At 53.8% G+C, this 18,211-nt stretch overlaps 2 protein-coding genes across 8 annotated transcripts in view; one reads left to right on the top strand and one right to left on the bottom strand.

Annotated features, from left to right (window-relative positions):
- Window positions 1–12,407, top strand: part of CC2D1A (coiled-coil and C2 domain containing 1A) — a 14,629-nt gene extending 2,222 nt beyond the window's left edge. The window contains exons 2-29 of the mRNA XM_012728942.1: window positions 413–440; window positions 1,365–1,474; window positions 1,552–1,617; window positions 1,855–1,989; window positions 2,091–2,316; window positions 5,424–5,548; window positions 5,884–5,956; window positions 6,052–6,123; window positions 6,210–6,340; window positions 6,420–6,492; window positions 7,178–7,311; window positions 7,663–7,774; window positions 7,857–8,029; window positions 8,702–8,824; window positions 8,911–8,969; window positions 9,059–9,175; window positions 9,453–9,526; window positions 9,602–9,660; window positions 9,752–9,803; window positions 9,902–10,001; window positions 10,087–10,177; window positions 10,456–10,593; window positions 10,681–10,745; window positions 11,273–11,336; window positions 11,427–11,553; window positions 11,632–11,708; window positions 11,791–11,838; window positions 11,918–12,407. Of these exons, the coding sequence (XP_012584396.1) occupies window positions 413–440; window positions 1,365–1,474; window positions 1,552–1,617; window positions 1,855–1,989; window positions 2,091–2,316; window positions 5,424–5,548; window positions 5,884–5,956; window positions 6,052–6,123; window positions 6,210–6,340; window positions 6,420–6,492; window positions 7,178–7,311; window positions 7,663–7,774; window positions 7,857–8,029; window positions 8,702–8,824; window positions 8,911–8,969; window positions 9,059–9,175; window positions 9,453–9,526; window positions 9,602–9,660; window positions 9,752–9,803; window positions 9,902–10,001; window positions 10,087–10,177; window positions 10,456–10,593; window positions 10,681–10,745; window positions 11,273–11,336; window positions 11,427–11,553; window positions 11,632–11,708; window positions 11,791–11,838; window positions 11,918–11,938 (2,673 nt within the window). The 3' untranslated portion in view covers window positions 11,939–12,407. The remainder of the gene's footprint in view (window positions 1–412; window positions 441–1,364; window positions 1,475–1,551; window positions 1,618–1,854; window positions 1,990–2,090; window positions 2,317–5,423; window positions 5,549–5,883; window positions 5,957–6,051; window positions 6,124–6,209; window positions 6,341–6,419; window positions 6,493–7,177; window positions 7,312–7,662; window positions 7,775–7,856; window positions 8,030–8,701; window positions 8,825–8,910; window positions 8,970–9,058; window positions 9,176–9,452; window positions 9,527–9,601; window positions 9,661–9,751; window positions 9,804–9,901; window positions 10,002–10,086; window positions 10,178–10,455; window positions 10,594–10,680; window positions 10,746–11,272; window positions 11,337–11,426; window positions 11,554–11,631; window positions 11,709–11,790; window positions 11,839–11,917) is intronic.
- Window positions 12,408–12,782: 375 nt separating this feature from the next.
- Window positions 12,783–17,606, bottom strand: PODNL1 (podocan-like 1). Of its 7 annotated transcripts, XM_004688241.2 has the most exons (10): window positions 17,458–17,597; window positions 17,122–17,358; window positions 16,495–16,588; window positions 16,133–16,197; window positions 15,932–16,041; window positions 15,511–15,667; window positions 15,218–15,333; window positions 14,096–14,768; window positions 13,313–13,461; window positions 12,783–13,225 (listed from the first exon to the last, which is right to left on the bottom strand). In XM_004688241.2, the coding sequence occupies exons 1-10, from the start codon at window positions 17,458–17,460 to the stop codon at window positions 13,078–13,080; spliced, it is 1,752 nt and encodes a 583-aa protein (XP_004688298.2). In that variant the 5' UTR covers window positions 17,461–17,597; the 3' UTR covers window positions 12,783–13,077. The 7 variants fall into 7 exon arrangements, with proteins under 7 accessions (XP_004688298.2, XP_012584751.1, XP_012584750.1 ...); XM_012729297.1 differs by lacking the exons at window positions 15,511–15,667; window positions 15,932–16,041 and having other exon boundaries at window positions 17,458–17,598; XM_012729296.1 differs by lacking the exon at window positions 17,458–17,597 and having other exon boundaries at window positions 15,932–16,060; window positions 16,495–17,204.
- Window positions 17,607–18,211: the final 605 nt, after the last annotated feature.

The following is an 18,211-nucleotide window of genomic DNA, read 5'->3' as shown; positions in this document are numbered from 1 at the left end:
AACTCGTGCTGCAGTGGCTACAGACAGCTTTATAGTACTGAGACTTACCCCCTGCGTCACCAAGGAGGCCCCCTACTTTATGCTTCTTAGCTGATATAGTCAGTCCTCATTATTCTCAAATTTTGTGTTTGTGCATTCACTTACTGGCTAAAATTTATTTGTAATCCCAAAATCAAGATTTGTGGCACTTTTGCAGTCATTCTGACAATCACATTGCAAAAAGTTGAGTCCTCCTGCTAATGGAGAACAAGGTGACATTTGCCTTTTTTCCTGAGCATACTGTAAACAAATGCCTTTCCCATGTTCCTCTAGTGCTGAATTTTTCTAATTTTCATGCTTTTTGGTGATTTTACCGTCCAAAATGGCCCCCAACCATGGAGCTGAAGTACTTATTTCACATCCCTGATCACAGGAAGGCTCTGATCTCCCTTATGGAGAAAGTATGTACAGTTGGCCCTTGAGCAGTGTTGGGGTTTAGAACACTGACCCCAGCAGTTGAAAATCCAAATATGACTTTTGACTCCTCCAGACTTAACTTCTCATTGCCTGCAGTTACCTGAAAGCCTTGCCAAGATCATAGATTGTGGATGAACATGTGCTTTGTATGTTATCTGTGTCACACACTGTAGTCAAACTATCAATTAAGCCAGAGAAAAGAAAATATCAAGGACTTAGGGTGTCAGCAGGGTTTTCACTACAGCAATTTAAATATATGTTGTTCAAGGGTCAGTTGTGTTAGATAAGCTTCATGCAGGTATCAGTTATAGTTCTTTTGACCTTGGTTCAGTGTTAAGGAATCAGCACTACAGATTAAATGACTTTAATAAGCAACCCCTATAAAACAAGGTTACATATTGATCTCTTGACAAAAAGAGGCTCAGAGCCTCACAGGACCCTAACTGTATTTTCTCTAGGGCAAAGATTTAGTGTTTGTGGCAACTTTATAGAATTTACCCATCATGTATAACAAGAATAAGAATAATAACATGCTGACAATATGCTGTTCTGAGAACTTTGTTTACCTGTAGTCCACCTATCTGTGAAGAAGGAGCTATTATCCCCATTTAACAGATGGATAACTGAGATCCAGAAAGCTGAAGTGACTTGCCCAAGGTCCCACAGTCAGAAAATTGCAGAGCTTCAAACTCAGCCTTGAGAAGGGAGAGAGGAGGCCAGCAGGGCTAACAGGGAGCAGGATTATTAATGCTTGGTGACTCAAGGGTAATAGGATGTATTGGAAGGGCAGAGAAGGGGACATGCTGCACCCCCTCCTCCTTTCCTGCCCTATTCTGTGGAGCCATGGGGACCTAGGATGGAAACTTTCAGAGGATCCTGGTACAACTAGGACCTCCCCTTGCCACTAGGTCCCCTGCCCATGGAAGCCATTGAGAAGATGGCCAGCCTGTGCATGAGAGACCCAGATGAGGAGGAGGGAACAGATGAGGAGGATGTGGAAGCAGATGATGACCTGCTGGTGAGTGCCCAGGATGGTGTGCAGGGCCTTCCTTGCTGTTGCTGTTCTCCCCTCACCCTGGCCATGTGTCCCTGCAGGCAGAGCTAAATGAGGTCCTTGGGGAGGAGCAGAAGACTTTGGAGTCCCAGCCTCCTGCGGCCCAGGTATAGCTCTGATTGGGGAGGCCCTCCCTTCCCCTTAGCCATGCTACCTCATGGGGGTGATGGGAAGCATCTGAACCTGGGTTTTCTGCACCAGGAAACTAAGGTGATGATTTTTACCCCCCCGCCTCCCGCCAGGAGGGTGCCTAGCCCAGGGGTGATATGCCCAGGGTTCAGTAGGCCCTTGAGGAAACCCAAGTGGGATCACTACCCAGAGCTTCTGCCTGCCTCCTCCTGTAGCCTAAGGCTGCAGCCACAAGCCCACGGGTGGAGGCTACCTTGCAGGAAAGGCTGATCCTCTACCAGACAGCCATTGAGAGTGCTAGACAAGCTGGGGACGGAGCCAAGATTCGGCGCTATGATAGGGGGCTGAAGGTGAGTGGGTACTTGGGAAGGTGCCGGGTCCCACCACTGCCCCCTTCCCACCTCCACCCTAGCCCAGCTTCTCCCAAACTCATGTTCACACCTTCTCCCAGACACTGGAAAACTTGCTGGCTTCTGTCCGGAAGGGCAACACCATCGATGAAGGGGATATTCCACCACCTGTGGCTGTAGGGAAGGGCCCAGTAGTGACACCCAGCCACACTCCCATACCCACCCAACTGGCCCCTGCAAACCCACCGACTCCCGAGTCCAGGGTCTCTGTGGAAGGCCCTCTACCCCCTGCTCCCGCCTCATCTCTGGGCTCCACTAAGCCCCCAGGTAAGTCTGGGCAGTGCTGGGTGGGGGAATTCAGCAGTGGGCCCCTCTGTGGGAGTTTATGTATCTTATATATTTCAATACCGAATCTGTTTCCCAGGACGTAAGGCCCCCAAGAGTTCATTGATACCTTCTAGGGGAATATGAGCACACAGAGAGCTTTTTTGTGTGTGTAATAGTAAAATATATTTAACATAATCTTTGTTGTTTTAACCATTTTTCATCATGCAGCACATAACACATCCACAATGTTGTGCAACCATCACCTCTAGGTCCGGAACTTTTGCATTGTCCCAAGCAGAAACTTTCTCCCCATTTAAACGCTGTCTTTCCCCCACTGTCCTACTTTCTATCTCTGTGAATTTGCCTCCTGAACACTTCACATGATAGACTCCTGTAGCCCTTGGGTGCTGGTTTCTTTCATGGAGTGTGACAGTGCTGCATGAGTCAGAACATCATGCCTTTGTAAGCCTGATATTCCTACCAAAGCGAGTAATTCCCAGTCCCTCCTTGTCTGTCTTTCCCCTGAAACTCACCTGTTGGGGAACAAACTTCCTTAGAGATCTTCCTTGCCAACCTCCCCCTTTCCTGTTCCCTCCCCCTATTTTGGGGAAAGGAATATCTACCTTCCTCCATTGTAGAATATGAATATGGGACTCCCCAGGTGGGAACCAAAGAAACAACTTAAAATACTGGTTAGAGTTGAAAAGGTGACCACTGGCTTACCAAACCCTCCTGCAGCCAGGCTGTATCTAATGATTTAGAGACGATTGGAAATCATCACCTTAAATTCTCAGCCAGAATTTCCAGAAATTGTTCATATGGAATTTTGAAATATGTGAGGACAGTGGCTTAAGGAATCATGTGCCAGTGCAGTAATGGGAAGCTGTCTCTTCCCATCCACACGTTGGTATGAAGGAGATTTTTCTATACTGTAAAAAGGAAAGTAGGAGAATGAATGTAAAAGCAAGAAGTAATTGTTGGAGGGTGAACACAGCCCTGATGACATTGGCAAGAAGTGCCATGCAAATTAAATTTGACTAGTGATAAATAAAAAGCACCTATCAAAAAGCTGGATGTACTGTGGCTCTACTCAACTACATCTAAATGTTATTGTATCAGTAACAGCCTGGAAGAATTTTTTTTTTTGAGATTTATTTATGCATACAGAACTGGGGTGCAGGCCAGAAGTACAGGGGTGGTGAGCAGAGGGGAGAGACAGAGACACCCACCAGAGACAGAGTAGAGAGCAGAACAGGCAGATTGACAAAGCACACTGCTGAGGGGGGCAGCGGAAGGGTCAGGAGAGGTCTGCCACGCCATGTGGGTCAGCTCCAGGGTGGTACCCAACTGGTACCCAAGTGGTTGCGGCTCACTTGCATGCTGCGCTTTAACCTGTTGTGCCACCAGGGAGGGCCCGGAAGAACTTTAAAAAAAAAACAAACAGAAAGATGGCACACGGGTGATTTGGTGATGGGAAGCCCACGGGGATTACAACTCAGATGGAAAAATGCACAGAATGATGTAAAAATAAACTACTGTATATTATATTATATCATATTATACACACACACACACACACACACACACACACATATAAAGTACCTCAAGCAAAACAAAACGCTGAGAGATTTGGAGTGATGGGGACTAAAACCGACCCAATGGCAAGGGGTTTCACTTCACCTCAGACACATTTTCAGACAAGAACATCTCAACTCGAGAATAAGCTTAAGCTCTTGTGAGTCTGCAGAAGCACAACATGTGTGATATTCCAGGTATTTCTAGGCTTTGTGGTGTAATTGTTGGATTTTGTTTTAGTCATGCCAACAGTTGCACCCATTGCTCCCAATTTAGAGATACTTTCCATGAAAACTTGGAACATACTATTTGAAAAAGTAAAAGCTATAATTAATATACCATTTAAAAAGCAAACCCTCCACCGCCCAGCTTTGCTGATACTGCGCGGTTGTGTCTTGGCTGCACAAACATGCAGTAAGGGTGTATCTCTGGGAGATGCTGTCAGATACCCACATTATCATGCTAGGGTAAAATTTTGTAGGGCACATGGGTGTAAGTAAAAGATGTGTAATTCCTGGGAGATGTTTTTAAAATAAATCTTAGTACATATTAAAATGAATTGCCAACTTTTTAATTAAAAAAAAAAAAAAATGAATTGCCTGCAGGGACAGGAGAGATTTGTAAACTCCCATGTCTGTGGGAGGCTAAACAAAGGCAAAAAATGTAATTCTATGGACATGAAATTCCTACAGGAGACAAACCCACAGCGACAGAAAGTAGTTGGTGGGTGTCAGGCTAGGGCATGGGGAGTGATCCTTGAATGGGGATGGAGTTTTAGTTGAGAAAGATAAAGTTCTGGAGACAGCTGGTGGTGTTGGTCACAAAACAATAAATGCCACAGAACTGCACACATAAACATGGTTAAGGTGGTGAATTTATGTATATCTTGCTACAATTAAAAACTATATATATATATATATATATATAGGATATTGGTTAAATTCATCAGATTTGAAAGAGTGGCATGACAATTTTCTTTTGAATGGCAGCGTTCTCAAGACACGGTGAAAATCTTGGCCACTTTTTTTTTCTTTAAGATTTATTTATTTGTGTATACAGAGCTGGGGTACAGGCCAGAGGTGCAGGGGCAGTGAGAGGATTTACCAGAGACAGAGTGGGGAGCAGAACAGGCTGACTGACAAGTACACTGCTGAGGGGAGCAGCGGGCGGGCCAGGTGTGGTCACCTCCGGGGTGGGGACTGAATTCATGTTGAAGTGGCTTTAGCTTCTTAGTGCTATGCTTTAATCTGCTACACCAACAGGGAGGGCCCCTTGACCACTTTTTAAACTTAATGATGAAAAATTTTACATGTCAACTTAATGTGTAAGGGTACATAGGTTTTCCCAAATTCTCTTGGGGGCAAAATGGCAGCCACTCTGGAGCCTAACAGGTCTGGAGCTGAGTCCCCACCCTGACATTTTCAGGCTTTGTGATATCGGGGAGGCAGCTCCCCTCTCTAAGCCTCTTTAATACTCATATCTATAAAATAAGTTGTTAAATTGAAATGGTTTGCCTGCTGTCTCCCCTCCAGGTCCCTGCAGCCCTGGCCCCCTAGCCCAGCTGCAGAGCCGCCAGCGCGAGTACAAGCTGGCTGCCCTCCACGCCAAGCAGCAGGGAGACACCTCCACCGCTGCCAGACACTTCCGTGTGGCCAAGGTACATCCAGGAATCCGGTGGACAGGACAGGAGGGAGAGGACAGGATGCTTCCAGCATTGTATAGTGGCAAAGAACAGGGTCCGTGGAGTCTGACAGACCCCAATTTGAGTCTTAGCTCTTGGCCACTTAAAATCTATGGTTTATTGCACCTCTTGATACTCAGTTTACCTCCTCTCTGAAATGGGCATAAGTTTCAGAAGAGGCTTGAAGGAGATAAGGCCAAAGAACAGGTAGAGCTGGGAATCTTCTGCCTCATGGCAGGGCTTGGAGGCTTCCCAGAGGATTCTGGACCCAGCTGCAGCCTCCTCATCTGACTTCCTCCTGCTTTTCCCAGAGCTTTGATGCTATCTTGGAGGCCCTGAACAGGGGGGAATCTGTGGACCTGTCTCGCCTGCCCCCTCCACCTGGTAAGAACTCTGCTCAGGGATGCCCTCAGGCTAGATCTGTGTGGTTGGGGGAGGGGAAGCAAGCCCTTCATGGGCCAGGACCTCTCTGCCCCCAGACCAGCTGCCTCCAGATCCACCATCATTGCCACCACAGCCTGCAGCTCCCACCATGGTATCCTCTACACCAGGTTGGTTTTTGGTACCCCTTGGGGAGGAGAGCCCAGACTCCCTTTCCTCAAGCCTTTTCACCCTGTCCTCTCCTGATCTGGCCCAGAGGTTCCTACACCCCCGAAGACTCTCCTGGAGGCTCTGGAGCAGCGGATGGAGCGGTACCATGTGGCCGCAGCTCAAGCTAAGACCAAAGGAGACCAACGGAAGGCTCGTATGCATGAACGCATTGTCAAGGTGTGTGGGGACCAAGTGGATGGGTGGCCATCCCCTGGAGACCTGGTCCAGATGGCCTTAACACCTGTGTCCCCTGCAGCAATACCAAGATGCCATCCGAGCACACAAGGCTGGCCGAGCCGTAGATGTGGCTGAGCTGCCTGTGCCCCCAGGTAGGCCCTGCCCCAGCCCCAGCCCTCCAGCCTTTGCAGGCGCTGTTCCTTCCAACTTTCTAGGCTCGGGGAGGTGGTAACTACATATGTGAGAATTCTGTGAGCTCCTTCAACAGTCGGTAGTCTGAAAATGGGAATGTTTATACCACAGAGATTGTTACGACACTGAAAATCAGGGAGGTTTATTTGGAGAGCCTGTTCACTAGCCTACCACTGTCTGTTCTCTCTCTCTTCTCTGTTCCACTCACTTTTTCTGGTCATCAATTCTTAGCTTTGTAGGCACCAGCTGAGTCTCCCTTCATTCTCCCAGAAGAATGGAAGCCTCTGGAGGTTATTAGATGGTGTTCCCCCGAGAACAATTATCTCTATGCATCTCAGTCCCCCCAGGAACCTGACCAGGTCCAGGACTAGCCCCAAAGCCCTAGAGCCCATCACTCCACATCACACAGGCGACACATTAGTACCTGCTTACTGAAGTCTGGTCAAAGCCCATGGCCTGGGAAGGAACCGGGATACATACAGGAGGTTGCAGTGGCCTGGTATCTACATGGGACCAGTAGCAGCTCCTTCCTTAGATTCCAAGAAAAAACAAAGGCCAAGGCTCCTGAGGAGGGGGAGGAACCCACACCTTTACCATCATGGCATGAGCCTTTCCCTCCTAATCAGGCCCCAACTGGCTTCCCAGGCTTTCCCCCCATCCAGGGCCTTGAGGCCACCGAGCCCACACAGCCCAGCCTGGTGGGTGTCCTAGAGACTGCCATGAAGCTGGCCAACCAGGATGAAGGCCTCGAGGATGAAGAGGACGAGGAGCCTAAGAAGGTGTGAAGGGCCTGGGCATGAGATGGGACTGCCAGTAAAGCTGAGCCCCAGTCATCCCATCCCTGAGCTGGAACAAGCTGTCCTCACAACCTGGCCCTGGCTGTTTGGCCATGGGCAAGTCATTTTGTTCTCTGAGCCTGTCCCCCCATCTGAAAGTAGGCATAGTAATAGGAATAGTCCTACCTCTCAGGGCTGCAGAAATTCGATGAGAATGGAATTATTTTCAGTGTGGAGGAGACAGAAACTAACAAGATCATCACCATCACTGTTGGGTGTTGGGCCCTGACCCTTTGTGGAGTGGACACCTCTCTGGTGCTGGGAAAGCTCAGACTTTTCTCTACCCTTCAGCAGCTCAGTAGCCCTCCAGCCCCCATGACTCAGCCCAAAGCCCCACCCTCAAGGACAACCCAGTCAGGATCTGCCCCTGCAGCCAAAGCAGCTCCTAAAGGTACATCCACCAGAGGTAGGTGCCCCTCCCCACCCCAGCTGCCTGTTGCCTGGCTATGGGTTGGGCAGCACCTGCAGGTGCCTGTGTGTGTCCACAGCCCAGCAGCAACTAACCTTCCTGGAGGGCCGCAAGAAGCAGCTCCTGCAGGCCGCCCTACGAGCCAAACAGAAGAATGATGTGGAGGGTGCCAAGATGCACCTGCGCCAGGCTAAGGGCCTAGAGCCCATGCTGGAGGCTTCACGCAATGGGCTGCCTGTGGATATCACGAAGGTGAAACCCTGAGACCTGCTGGAACTTCCTAGCTGCGCATCTATCAGGCTGCAGCCATTTAGGGGCCATGTGAGCTTGGAATATATTAGGATCTGGGTTAAACGGCTATAATAAGTAGCCACCCCACCCCCGCTGCCAAAACCACAGTTAAAACAAGACACATTATGTTTTTTATGTATAAAAGGAAGTCCAGGGCCCAAATTCCTATTATTTGTTGCCTTGCTGCACTTAGTGGGTTGTCCTCAAGCCCATGGTCTAAGTGGGTCATGGTTCTGTCACCCTGCCCACGGGAAGGGTGAGAAAGTGGAAGGGCAGGACAAGAGATTTCCTTTAAAGTAAGTCACATTGGCTAGAACTGAGATACATGGTTACAGTAGCTGCAAGGGATGTTGGAACATGTAGTTTCCAGCTGATTGACTATACATGGGCAGAACTCCATTTAAGGAAGAGGGATTGGAAATCAGGAGAGGGGGAAATAGTTAACAAATTCTGCCCCTTGGGGCAGGACCGTCCACTTCTCTCCGAACTTCTTGGAGAAGGAAAAGCAGCAGCAGGGATCGGCGGAGGTCTGGGAAGCCCTCTCCAAGGAGAGGAAATCTTCCCGCAGAGCCCTGGATAGGCCTGCTCATGGCTGCCCAGCGGGCCCCTTCCCATGAGCTTCATCTTCCTCAGGTGCCACCAGCCCCAGTCAACAAGGATGATTTCGCCCTGGTCCAACGACCCGGCCCAGGTCTGTCTCAGGAGTCCGCCCGGCGCTATGGTGAACTCACCAAAATGATTAGGCAGCAGCATGAGGTGAGGAGGGTTCCCAGCCCAGCTCACAAGACCACCCCTTCTCTCATGGGCCCTCCATCCTCTATTCACTGTCTTCTGTTCCCCAGATGTGCCTGAACCACTCTAACCAGTTTACCCATCTGGGTAACATTGCTGAAACCAGCAAGTAAGTTCCCCTAGCCCACTCCTACTAGACACTTGCACCCATAGCTGGCCCTAGCTTCAGGGACCTTAGCAAAGCCCTCTCACTGGCAGATTTGAGAAGCTGGCAGAAGACTGTAAGCGGAGCATGGAGATTCTGAAGCAGGCCTTTGCCCGGGGCCTCCCCATACCCAATGCCCGCTTCGAGCAGCGGACCATCAGTGTCATCAAGTAAGGCCCCAATGCCTCCTGGCCCAGATGCCCTTTGAGGCAGCGTACTTGCTTCTGGAGAAGAATAGGTGGTGGCAGCAAAGTGCATGTAAAGGTCTGAGACAGGCATGAGAAGCTAGGGATAGGGTGAGCGGATGTTGAAAGTGACACATTTGGAAATGGAGATGACCTAGTGAGAACAGAGAGCAGGGAGGTTGTCCCATCCCCACGGAGAGAAAAGAAGATCACAGGCAGTGAGGCTGAGGTGTCTTTGTCTCCCCATGTGCCATCCTGGAAGGATCTTCCCTGACCTCAGCAGCAATGACATGCTCCTGTTCATCGTGAAGGGCATCAACCTGCCCACACCCCAAGGTGAGGGGATCACAGGCAGGGCTCAGGGCCGTGGGTCTACCTCTCTGCCCAGCTCTGACCCTTGTTTGTCCACAGGGATATCCCCCGGTGACCTGGATGTCTTTGTTCGGTTCGACTTCCCCTACCCCAATGTGGTATGTGGGGCCCTAGGGAGGGTGGGAGGGAGGGAGCCAGCTGGGCAGGGATTCAAGGCCCCTGCATTTTCCTGCTTTCTTTTCTTTGCAGGAAGAAGCTCAGAAAGACAAGACCAGTGTGATCAAAAACACAGATTCCCCTGGTAAACCTTGATGGGAGGAACCCCCACCCCACGCAGTAAGAATATGATACCAGAACCCGACCCCAGCCAATATCCTCTCCCCACTCCTTTTCTGGCAGAGTTCAAGGAGCAGTTCAAACTGTGCATTAACCGCAGCCACCGGGGCTTCCGGAGGGCCATCCAGAGCAAAGGCATCAAGTTTGAAGTAGTCCACAAGGGGTGAGCTGTGACTGTAGGTGCTGCGTGGGCTCTGGGGGATGGGAGCAATCCTGGACCAAGCATCCCATCCCCCTCATACATACAGGGGACTGTTTAAAACTGACCGGGTTCTGGGCACAGCCCAGCTGAAGCTGGATGCCTTGGAAACAGCGTGTGAAGTCCGGGAGATCCTTGAGGTGAGAGCTGAACAATCACCCAAATGCTCGGTGTGACTTTTACTCAAAATTTCCTTGCATCAAACCTCCTAGGGGTATCCTCTGTTGACTCAGCCCCAGCCCTGGGAATCTAGGCTTTCTGACTCGATCGAGCTCAGATACTCCTAGCACCTGCTCCGGTTGGTGTCTCTGCATTCCCCTGGGCTCATATTTTGGAAATTGCTCTGGTTCTCCCTGATCCCAGCCCTGTATCTCCAGCTCCTGCCTGCTGCCCACACTCTCTCCTCACTCCTACCCAGGTCTTAGATGGTCGCAGGCCCACAGGGGGGCGGCTGGAGGTGATGGTTCGTATTCGGGAGCCACTGACGGCCCAACAGTTGGAGACAACAACTGAGAGGTGGTTGGTCATTGACCCTGTACCAGCAGCTGTGTCCACAGTGAGACTCCTTCGCCATCAGCAGCCCGGGGAGGGAGGCTTGGTTCCAGGAGGCCAGGACTCACAAGACTGGTTCTGTTCTCTGAAGCAGGTTTCTGGGACCAAAGGGAAGGCCCTTCCTGCGCCTGTCCCTTCGAGGGATCCAGGAAACAGGTAGGTGACTGGGCTGAGCCATGCTGGAGGGAAAGTCCCTGTTCCCATTTTATCCCCTCCTGGACAGTGTCCCATCACTTATAAATTGAACTCCTGCCTTTCTTCTGCTTTAAGACCTTTCCTGTCTGAAAGATCCAGTGTAAACTCCTCAGCTTGATCTTTAAGACCTTTGCCATCTGATCATTGTCAATATATCCAACTTTCTGTCTCCACTCTCCTGTTGGTTCATGGCTACGTTAGTTTTCACTAGTTTCTAGGCTTCTCTGTGTTCCAATGCCTTGAGCACTCTTACCCCAAAACTTTGCATGCCTGCTCCTCTGTCTAGTTCTAACTCCTTTGGGTGTCAACCTGGCTATTACCTCTTCCAAGAAGCCCCTCCTGACCTCCTGTCATCACAGTATCCTAGGTGTATGACCACTGTCCCTACTAGGTTGTTCCTCAGTGTTCAGCATGTCTGTTGAATTAACAGGGTAAGAGCTGGGTAAATCCAGCTAGTTTCTAGCACCTTTCCCTCTCCCACCCCTTAGGTCAGCCCGACCCCTGCATAGCCTGAGTGTGTTGGCCTTTGACCAAGAACGCCTGGAACGGAAAGTAGGTATCTGTCCTGTTGGGCTGGGGGGGGAGGGTTGGGGGGTCTGCAGACCCAGGGGGGGCCCCTCACAGCACACTCTGTACACCCAGATCCTGGCCCTCAGGCAGGCACGGCGGCCAGTGCCCCAGGAGGTGGCCCAGCAGTACCAGGACATCGTGCAGCGCAGCCAGTGGCAGAGGGCACAGCTGGAGCAGGGGGGCCCTGGCATCCGGCGGGGTAGGGACTCAAGCACCGGCATGTGGGGGAAGGGCCAGGGCAGCAGAGTCCATCTTAACCCGCCTCCCCCACCCCCAGAGTACATGGCGCAGCTGGAACGCCAGCTGCAGTTCTACACAGAGGCTGCCCGGCGCCTGGGCAACGATGGCAGCAGGGTGAGCTGGATGGAGGACTGGGTGGGCACCGAGAACCCGGGGCTGTCGAGGGTTACCCAGTGACTCCCCATTGGTCCTCCAGGAGGCTGCAAAGGAAGCACTGTACAGGCGGAACCTGGTTGAGAGTGAGGTGAGCTCTGGGTGTCAGTGGGGAAGGGAAAGGCAGGGCTGGAACCCTGAGCCCCCTGACATCATGGCCCCTCCCACAGCTGCAACGGTTCCGAAGGTGAGAGACCAATGGGCGGGCAGCCCTCAGAAGGCAGGGAGCTGGCCCAAGGCCCTGACGATGGGAGGAGCCAACAGGCCACAGACCAGACAAGCAGACAATCAGTGGACATCGGCTCCGGATGGCTACGTACCCCACCGGGCCAACCCAGCCCAGCCAGAACCTCCCTGACAGGAGGTATCAGGACTGTGCCCGCCGACCAGAGTGTGCCCTCACCTGGACCGTTTGCACAGCCCAAGGGGATCTGGCCCCTGGCCTGCCCTCGTGGTGGGAGGGCAGCTAGGACCAAGCCCCATGGACCCCTGCAAGCACTTTACTTCCTGTCCCTCCCCAGCCTTAACCCTGAGGCCTTCCCACACCCCAAAGAAGCAGTTGAGGCCAGCCAGAGCCCAGCTTGGTTCTCCAGAGGACTGCCCTGGCCCAGCTGGGTCCCAGGGGCTGACACAGAGAATAAACAACCAGGGCCACACCCAGCTCACTCTATCCTGTCTTTGTTTCTAGCTGGGTCTCCCCCACTTCCCCTCATCCCCCCTTGGGGGTAGATGGAGAATTTTCCGTAAGTGAGGCCAACTGAGGAGAGGGGTGTGCTTGACTTAAACACCACAGGGATGCATGCGGGTCAAGGGCCCATGCACTGGCCACAGGGCCTGTGGCCTCCCTAGACCATCTCCCTGAATGTCTTTCTTCAGCCAGTGGTCTTGGGCTTCTCTGGGTTTGCATATGGTGGTGTATGGTTCAAAATCTAGCCCTGTCAATCACTGGCCACAGGATCTGGACCTCACTGTGTGGTCCACTTAGCATCCCAAGCCTCAGGGATAATGAAAGCCCCGCCTACAGCTGACGGGCACTCGTCCATGATGAGCGCTTAAAAGGGTGGATTTCTTTATTACTGCTTTTGATGCGTTTGGGGAATAGGGCCTGCCCAATGAGGCTGGCATGGTCTGTGCAGCTGGGTGTGGGCCACACACTTTAGCCCCTCCTCAGACTCCCTGTGTGCCTTGCCCCAGCTTCCCAGTCAGCGCAGGTTGGGAGACCCAGCCCTTGAGACCTGAGAGCCAGGTCCAGACCCCAGGTGGGCGCGCTTTCCTACACTGTGGCCCAGAGGAGCCTCAGACGTCTGTGCTGCTGCTGGTCCCTTCAGGCTCAGGAGCCTCCTCGTGGCCTACGTAGGCCTGTGTGTGGCAGCCGGACCAGGACCTGTTCAGGGTTACCCGTTGTGTCCACCACATGCAGGTGCAGGAGGCCCAGGAAGGCTTCGGGTGCGATGCTGGACATGTGAAGTCTGTTGGCGCTGGACCAAGAGGCGGGTATAAGGGTGGATAAAGAGGGTCCTCCCCTTGCCCTTCTCCACCCACCAGCCCAGCTGCCCTCGGGGCACCTGAGGAAGAGCAAGCGCAGGTGGGGTGTGCTGAGAAAGGCTTCAGGGCCCACGTGGCTGATGCGATTGCCCTGCAGGTGCAGCTCCTCCAGGGCCACAGGCAGGTCGGGGGGCACGAATGACAGCTCGTTGTGGCTGAGGTCCAGCACCTGAGTAGATGGGCAAAGAGAGTGGTGGCAGCCCCAGGTCCTGCCCACCCGCCCAGCCAAACTGCCCTTGTTGAGACAGATCCTCGTGTCCACTATCCACAGCCTCTTCCATGGCTGCTAAATCTCTCCTTTCTATTGAGGTCAAATGAACCCCTTCCAGGATAGCCCCATCCTGGGCTCTGGGGTACAGACAGAAGGAATCACGGTTTCAGTCATTCACTGAGGAAGAAAACATCGCCTCCAAGTTCTCGTGCCCATCTCACACCGCCATTTACTCATGTCACTTTGCCTCTAGCTGGGATGCTGTACCAAGGGCCGAGAGCTGTGTTGCCCTGTGACCAGCATCTCCAGTGCTGGGAACCACACCTGGCACCTACGGGTGCTCTAGGGCTGTGCAGATTGGAAGGGCTCAGGAACTAGAACGGTGGAGTTCACTGCGGAGTGAAGGGGTGGTCAGGAGGACCAAGTGGCGGGGGTCACGCAGCAAAAATCTAGAAGCGGATCTGTACACACCCCAGGGCTGACCCACAGTGTATCTCTTTGTGATACGCCAGGGTTTGTAGAGGAAGATCTAGGCAGACTGAGGAAGGGGGGACCACCTGGGCGGAGTGTGACTGACTAGCCTTCCTCTGACCTGGAGGCCCTGTAGCTCGTGCCAAGTGCCTGGTTCGATGGTCCCCACCCGGAGCTGGTTATGCGCCAGAATGAGCTCCCGCAACTGCTCCAGACCAGCCAGCAGCTCGGGCTCCAGGGCCCGGAGCTGATTGTGCTGCATTCGAAGAGTATGCAGGCTGGCAGGCAGGCCGCTGGGCAACCGGGTCAGCTGGTTGCCGGTCAGGTCGAGGCTGCGCAGGGCGCGCAGTGGACGGAAGGCCCGGCGGTGCACACGGGAGCTGGCCAGCTGGTTGTAGGCCAGGTTGAGCTCCTCCAGGCTCCGCATGGCAGCCAGGTCCCTGGCCCCCAGGGCAGCCACCTGATTGTGGGGCAGCACCAGCACCTGCAGGCGGCGGGGCAGCCCCTGAGGCACTCTGTCCAGACCATTGCCGTAGAGATGCAGCGTGTGCAGTCCCCGCAGTGGCCGCAGCGCCCCAGCGGGCAGCCCCCCAGCAGGCAGCCCCGCCGTCCCCAGCCGGTTGTGCTGCAGCAGAAGATAGCGCAGGCCCAGGACCCCACGCAGCTGGGCTGCCGTCACTCTCTGGATGTGGTTACGGCCCAGGTGCAGCACTGCCAGGGTGCGAGGCAGCCCAGTGGGCACCTCGGTCAACTGGTTGTGGGACAGGTCCAGGTACTCCAGGCGGTGCAGCTTGCTGGGGAAGAGAGGCTGGTATGGAGCTAGACTCAGTCAGGGACCAGAGGATCTCGGGGGCAGTGTTACGGAGTGGTTTGAGAGCTGTAAGCTGGGGATCCAATTCTCAGGTGATGAGTGGAAAGATCTGGGTGAGAGGCCAATTCTGGGTGATCAGGATGGATTCTGGTCTGAGAGTTAGATGTACGGGTGACTACAATAGAGTTTAGCGTCCAGGATGTGTTTGTGGCAGCAGTGGTACCTAATAAGGTGGCAGCACAGGGCAGCTGAAAGCAGGCATGTGCCAAGAGCTGAGCTGAGCCTCATATACAGTAGCTGCTCACAAATGAGGCATGGGATGAGGAGCCACAGAGTATGGACATGGAAGGCTGTGGCCGCCAGACTTGGACTCCTCAGCCCCTACTGTTAGCGTGAGGCTGCACCCCCACCCCACCCTGTCCCAGGCCACACCTGAAGGTGGTTGCATCCAGGCTGCTGTCTGTCAGCTGGTTGTGCTGGAGGTAGAGCTCACGGAGTTGGGTCTGGTGGCTCAGGGCTCCTCGGGGCACTTTGGAGATTAGGTTGTTCTGGGAAGGGAAACGGGAAAGCTCAGATGCCTGGGACAGAAGAGTCTTGAGTAGGAAAGGCACTCGCTTTTGCAAGATCTCTCACGGTGGTTTCTGTGAACCACCCTTGCCAGTTGAGATCCTAAAGGGGTGCAGGGGGGCCCCAGGAATGTGGGGGGGGTAGTGCTGGAGGGGCACCTGCAAGTGAAGCCGCTCCAGTGAGGAAGGCAGGCTGGGTGGCACATAGCTGAGCCGGTTGCTGGAGAGACTGAGGATGGTGATGGCCTGGGAGCCATGGAAGGCATCGAGGGGCAAGCCAGCGTTGCTCAGCTGGTTGTTGTGGAGGTACACAGACCTGAGGGGAGCCAGGCTCAGGCCACTGTCTGCCCCTGGTTTTCCCACTGCCACTGATATCCCAGTTCAGAGCCACCCACCTTAAATGTGAGCATGAGCGAGTGTGTATGTCTGTCTTTACCTCATCTGAAACTCTCTAGACAGAGGAGCAGGCCCTGTCGCATTTCCCCCCAGACTTCCTAACAAGGCAGAGCTCTGGCCCCTGGAATGAGGAGTAAACCCAGTGTGTCTGAGGCCTGGGGGTCCAGGATGGGCCAGAGGCTACCTGAGTGTTGGTTTCTCCCCAAAGGTGAGTGGGAAGATCTCCATGACTTGGTTGGCAGCCAGATCTGCGATGCGGAGGGAGGGGGGCAGAAACTGGGGGGCCACAGAGAGCTGCAGGAGCAGAATGGTGCTGATTTTGATGCTCCCCTCAAGCCCTTGCTGTCCAGCTGGGCTGGAGGTGGGTGGTGGCGTGGGCACTCACCTTGTTGTGGGCAATGTAGATATGCTGCAGCTGGCTGAGGGACTCGAATGCCTCATCAGGCAGCCCTGGGAATGGGATGGGCAATGAGGGAACCCCAGTTCTGATGGGAGAGGGTGGCAGGGTAGCAGTGTTCCCCGCCCAGGGCTCCAGGCAAAGAATTGGAAGAGGTTCCTTCAGGCACCTCTCTCCCCAAGTCCTCAAAAGCCATAGCCAAAAACAATAAGCCACAGCCACATCACCCGAGTTTCCATCTTGCTCAGCAAAGGACAGTTCTGGGAACTGCCATAGAGCCGCCCACAAACCCAGGAAGGTGGGGTTGGAAAGAGGACAGCTGGGTCCATGCAAGGGAGGGACTTGCTCACCCTCAGAGGATATAAGGTTGTTGTGGAGGTTGAGGGTCCGCAGGCTGCTGAGTCGTGACAGTTCATTGTAGGGAAGCTCCTGAAGCTGGTTGTTCTGGAGGCCAAGGAGGTGTTCACACTCCTAACTAACCTCATAACCATTCACCCTCAGCAAGTGACCCTAAGCTCCAATCCTTAACTCCCATCAGCCTAAACAGGTAGCCCTCACCCACACACTTGACCCCCAAATGATTCATCACCCTGACTCCAAGCAACTCCAAAACCACCAAAACCTGGGTGTTCTACTACCCCATCAACACCACAGCTGACCCCACTGCCTCACAACCCAGGCCTCAGGAGGCCCCAAGCCAAGATGTTGACCCAGGACCCTCATGCCCTCGGCCCCTCCCACTTGAGCATATACTCGCTCTCCTCTCCGACAACAGACCCCAACAGTGTCATCGCTCACTCTCCTCTCCGACAACAGACCCCAACTGTGTCATCACGGTCAACTTCCATCAGTATCAGAACCCACACACCCAGTCTCACTCCCTCACAATGGACCCCACGCCTCCAGTTTCAACCCAGTACTTGCATGCTCACCAACCTCCCCAGGCCTCCAGCTCTCACCCCTGGCCCCAGCCCCACCTGAAGGGAGAGGTGTTGAGCCGCCCTAGTGACGTTGTTCGGGAACACCTGCAGGTCCAGGCCAGCACAGTCCACTGTGTCCGCCCGGGGGCAGGAGCAGCGCAGGGGGCAGGCCCTGGGTGGTGGCTGCAAGCTCTCCCCTAGGTGAGGGAAGGCGGAGCTCTCCATGCCCGGGGCAGGTTGGGGACCAGGCAACAGCAGGAGCAGTAGCAGGCTCAGCTGCTGGAAGTGGAGGGTCTAGACACGGGATTACCATGGCAAGGGGAACATCCCAGCACAGGGTGGGGGTAAACCAGGCTTCACCCTCACCCCCCAAACCCCCCCCCCCCACCTTACCATGGCCAGCCCCAGCTCTGCCTTCTTGCCTGAATTGCCAACCCGGACTCCCTAATGGAAACCACGCAGCCACCTCCTGGAGCCTCCGCAGTGCTTGCCACGACCTCCCATCTCAGCACAAGGCACCCTCCCCCAGGCTGATGTCCCTGGGGCTGAGGGCTGGCCCACCCCCTTCCCCCGCCCTACTTGGGCTAGATGAGGCGGTAAGGACAGGCTCGCCTGTCCTCTTGTTTCTTCTCCCCCACCCCCGTTTCCTTCTCCCCTTCCCTCTTCAACCACTCCAGCTCTGTTGCGTAACCTTAGTCAGCCTGGGCTGAGCCACAGGGACAAAGAATGTTTGGGGGAAGCTAAGATTCTTCCTCTCTGGTATTTGGGCAGACCACAGGAGGAGGAGTGGACACAGAGGAATGGAGGACAATTCAGGGCAGAGCAGGCTCCCCAAGGATCTGGGGCTGGTGGGGAGGGGACAGGAGCCCGGAGGGTGGGGGTGGGGTGGGGGTCTCAGTCAAGTCTGCCATCTGGGCCCCTCCTTCCTTCTGCCAGCCAGCTTTACTGGCAGCCAGAGGCCCTACTGCCCAAGTGACCACAGCTGCCTGAAAGGAAATTACACATATTGAGGCACCAAGACTGTTGGTTAAAACTTCATGCTCTTAGTGCCAGCCTAAGCTTGAACTTGAACTCTGCCACTGCTATGGGCCTCAGTTTCCCACTCTGCACAAAGCAGCTAATCCTCCTGGGTATAGTGTAAGGATTA

Source organism: Condylura cristata, unplaced genomic scaffold (genome assembly GCF_000260355.1).
Source record: "Condylura cristata isolate star-nosed mole 26May11 unplaced genomic scaffold, ConCri1.0 scaffold00024, whole genome shotgun sequence".
Classification (NCBI taxonomy): domain Eukaryota; kingdom Metazoa; phylum Chordata; class Mammalia; order Eulipotyphla; family Talpidae; genus Condylura; species Condylura cristata.
The sequence above is the reverse complement of the archived record's forward strand: the minus strand, read 5'-3'. Positions and strand labels throughout refer to the sequence as shown.

Excerpts from the sequence above, each read along its gene's own strand:
- PODNL1 (XM_004688241.2), bottom strand. Across the intron at positions 16,042-16,132 it reads TCTACATTGCCCACAACAAG|CTCTCTGTGGCCCCCCAGTT; the intron begins GTGAGTGCCCAC and ends CTGCTCCTGCAG. Across the intron at positions 13,226-13,312 it reads CTGCGCTTGCTCTTCCTCAG|CGCCAACAGACTTCACATGT; the intron begins GTGCCCCGAGGG and ends CTCTTGGTCCAG.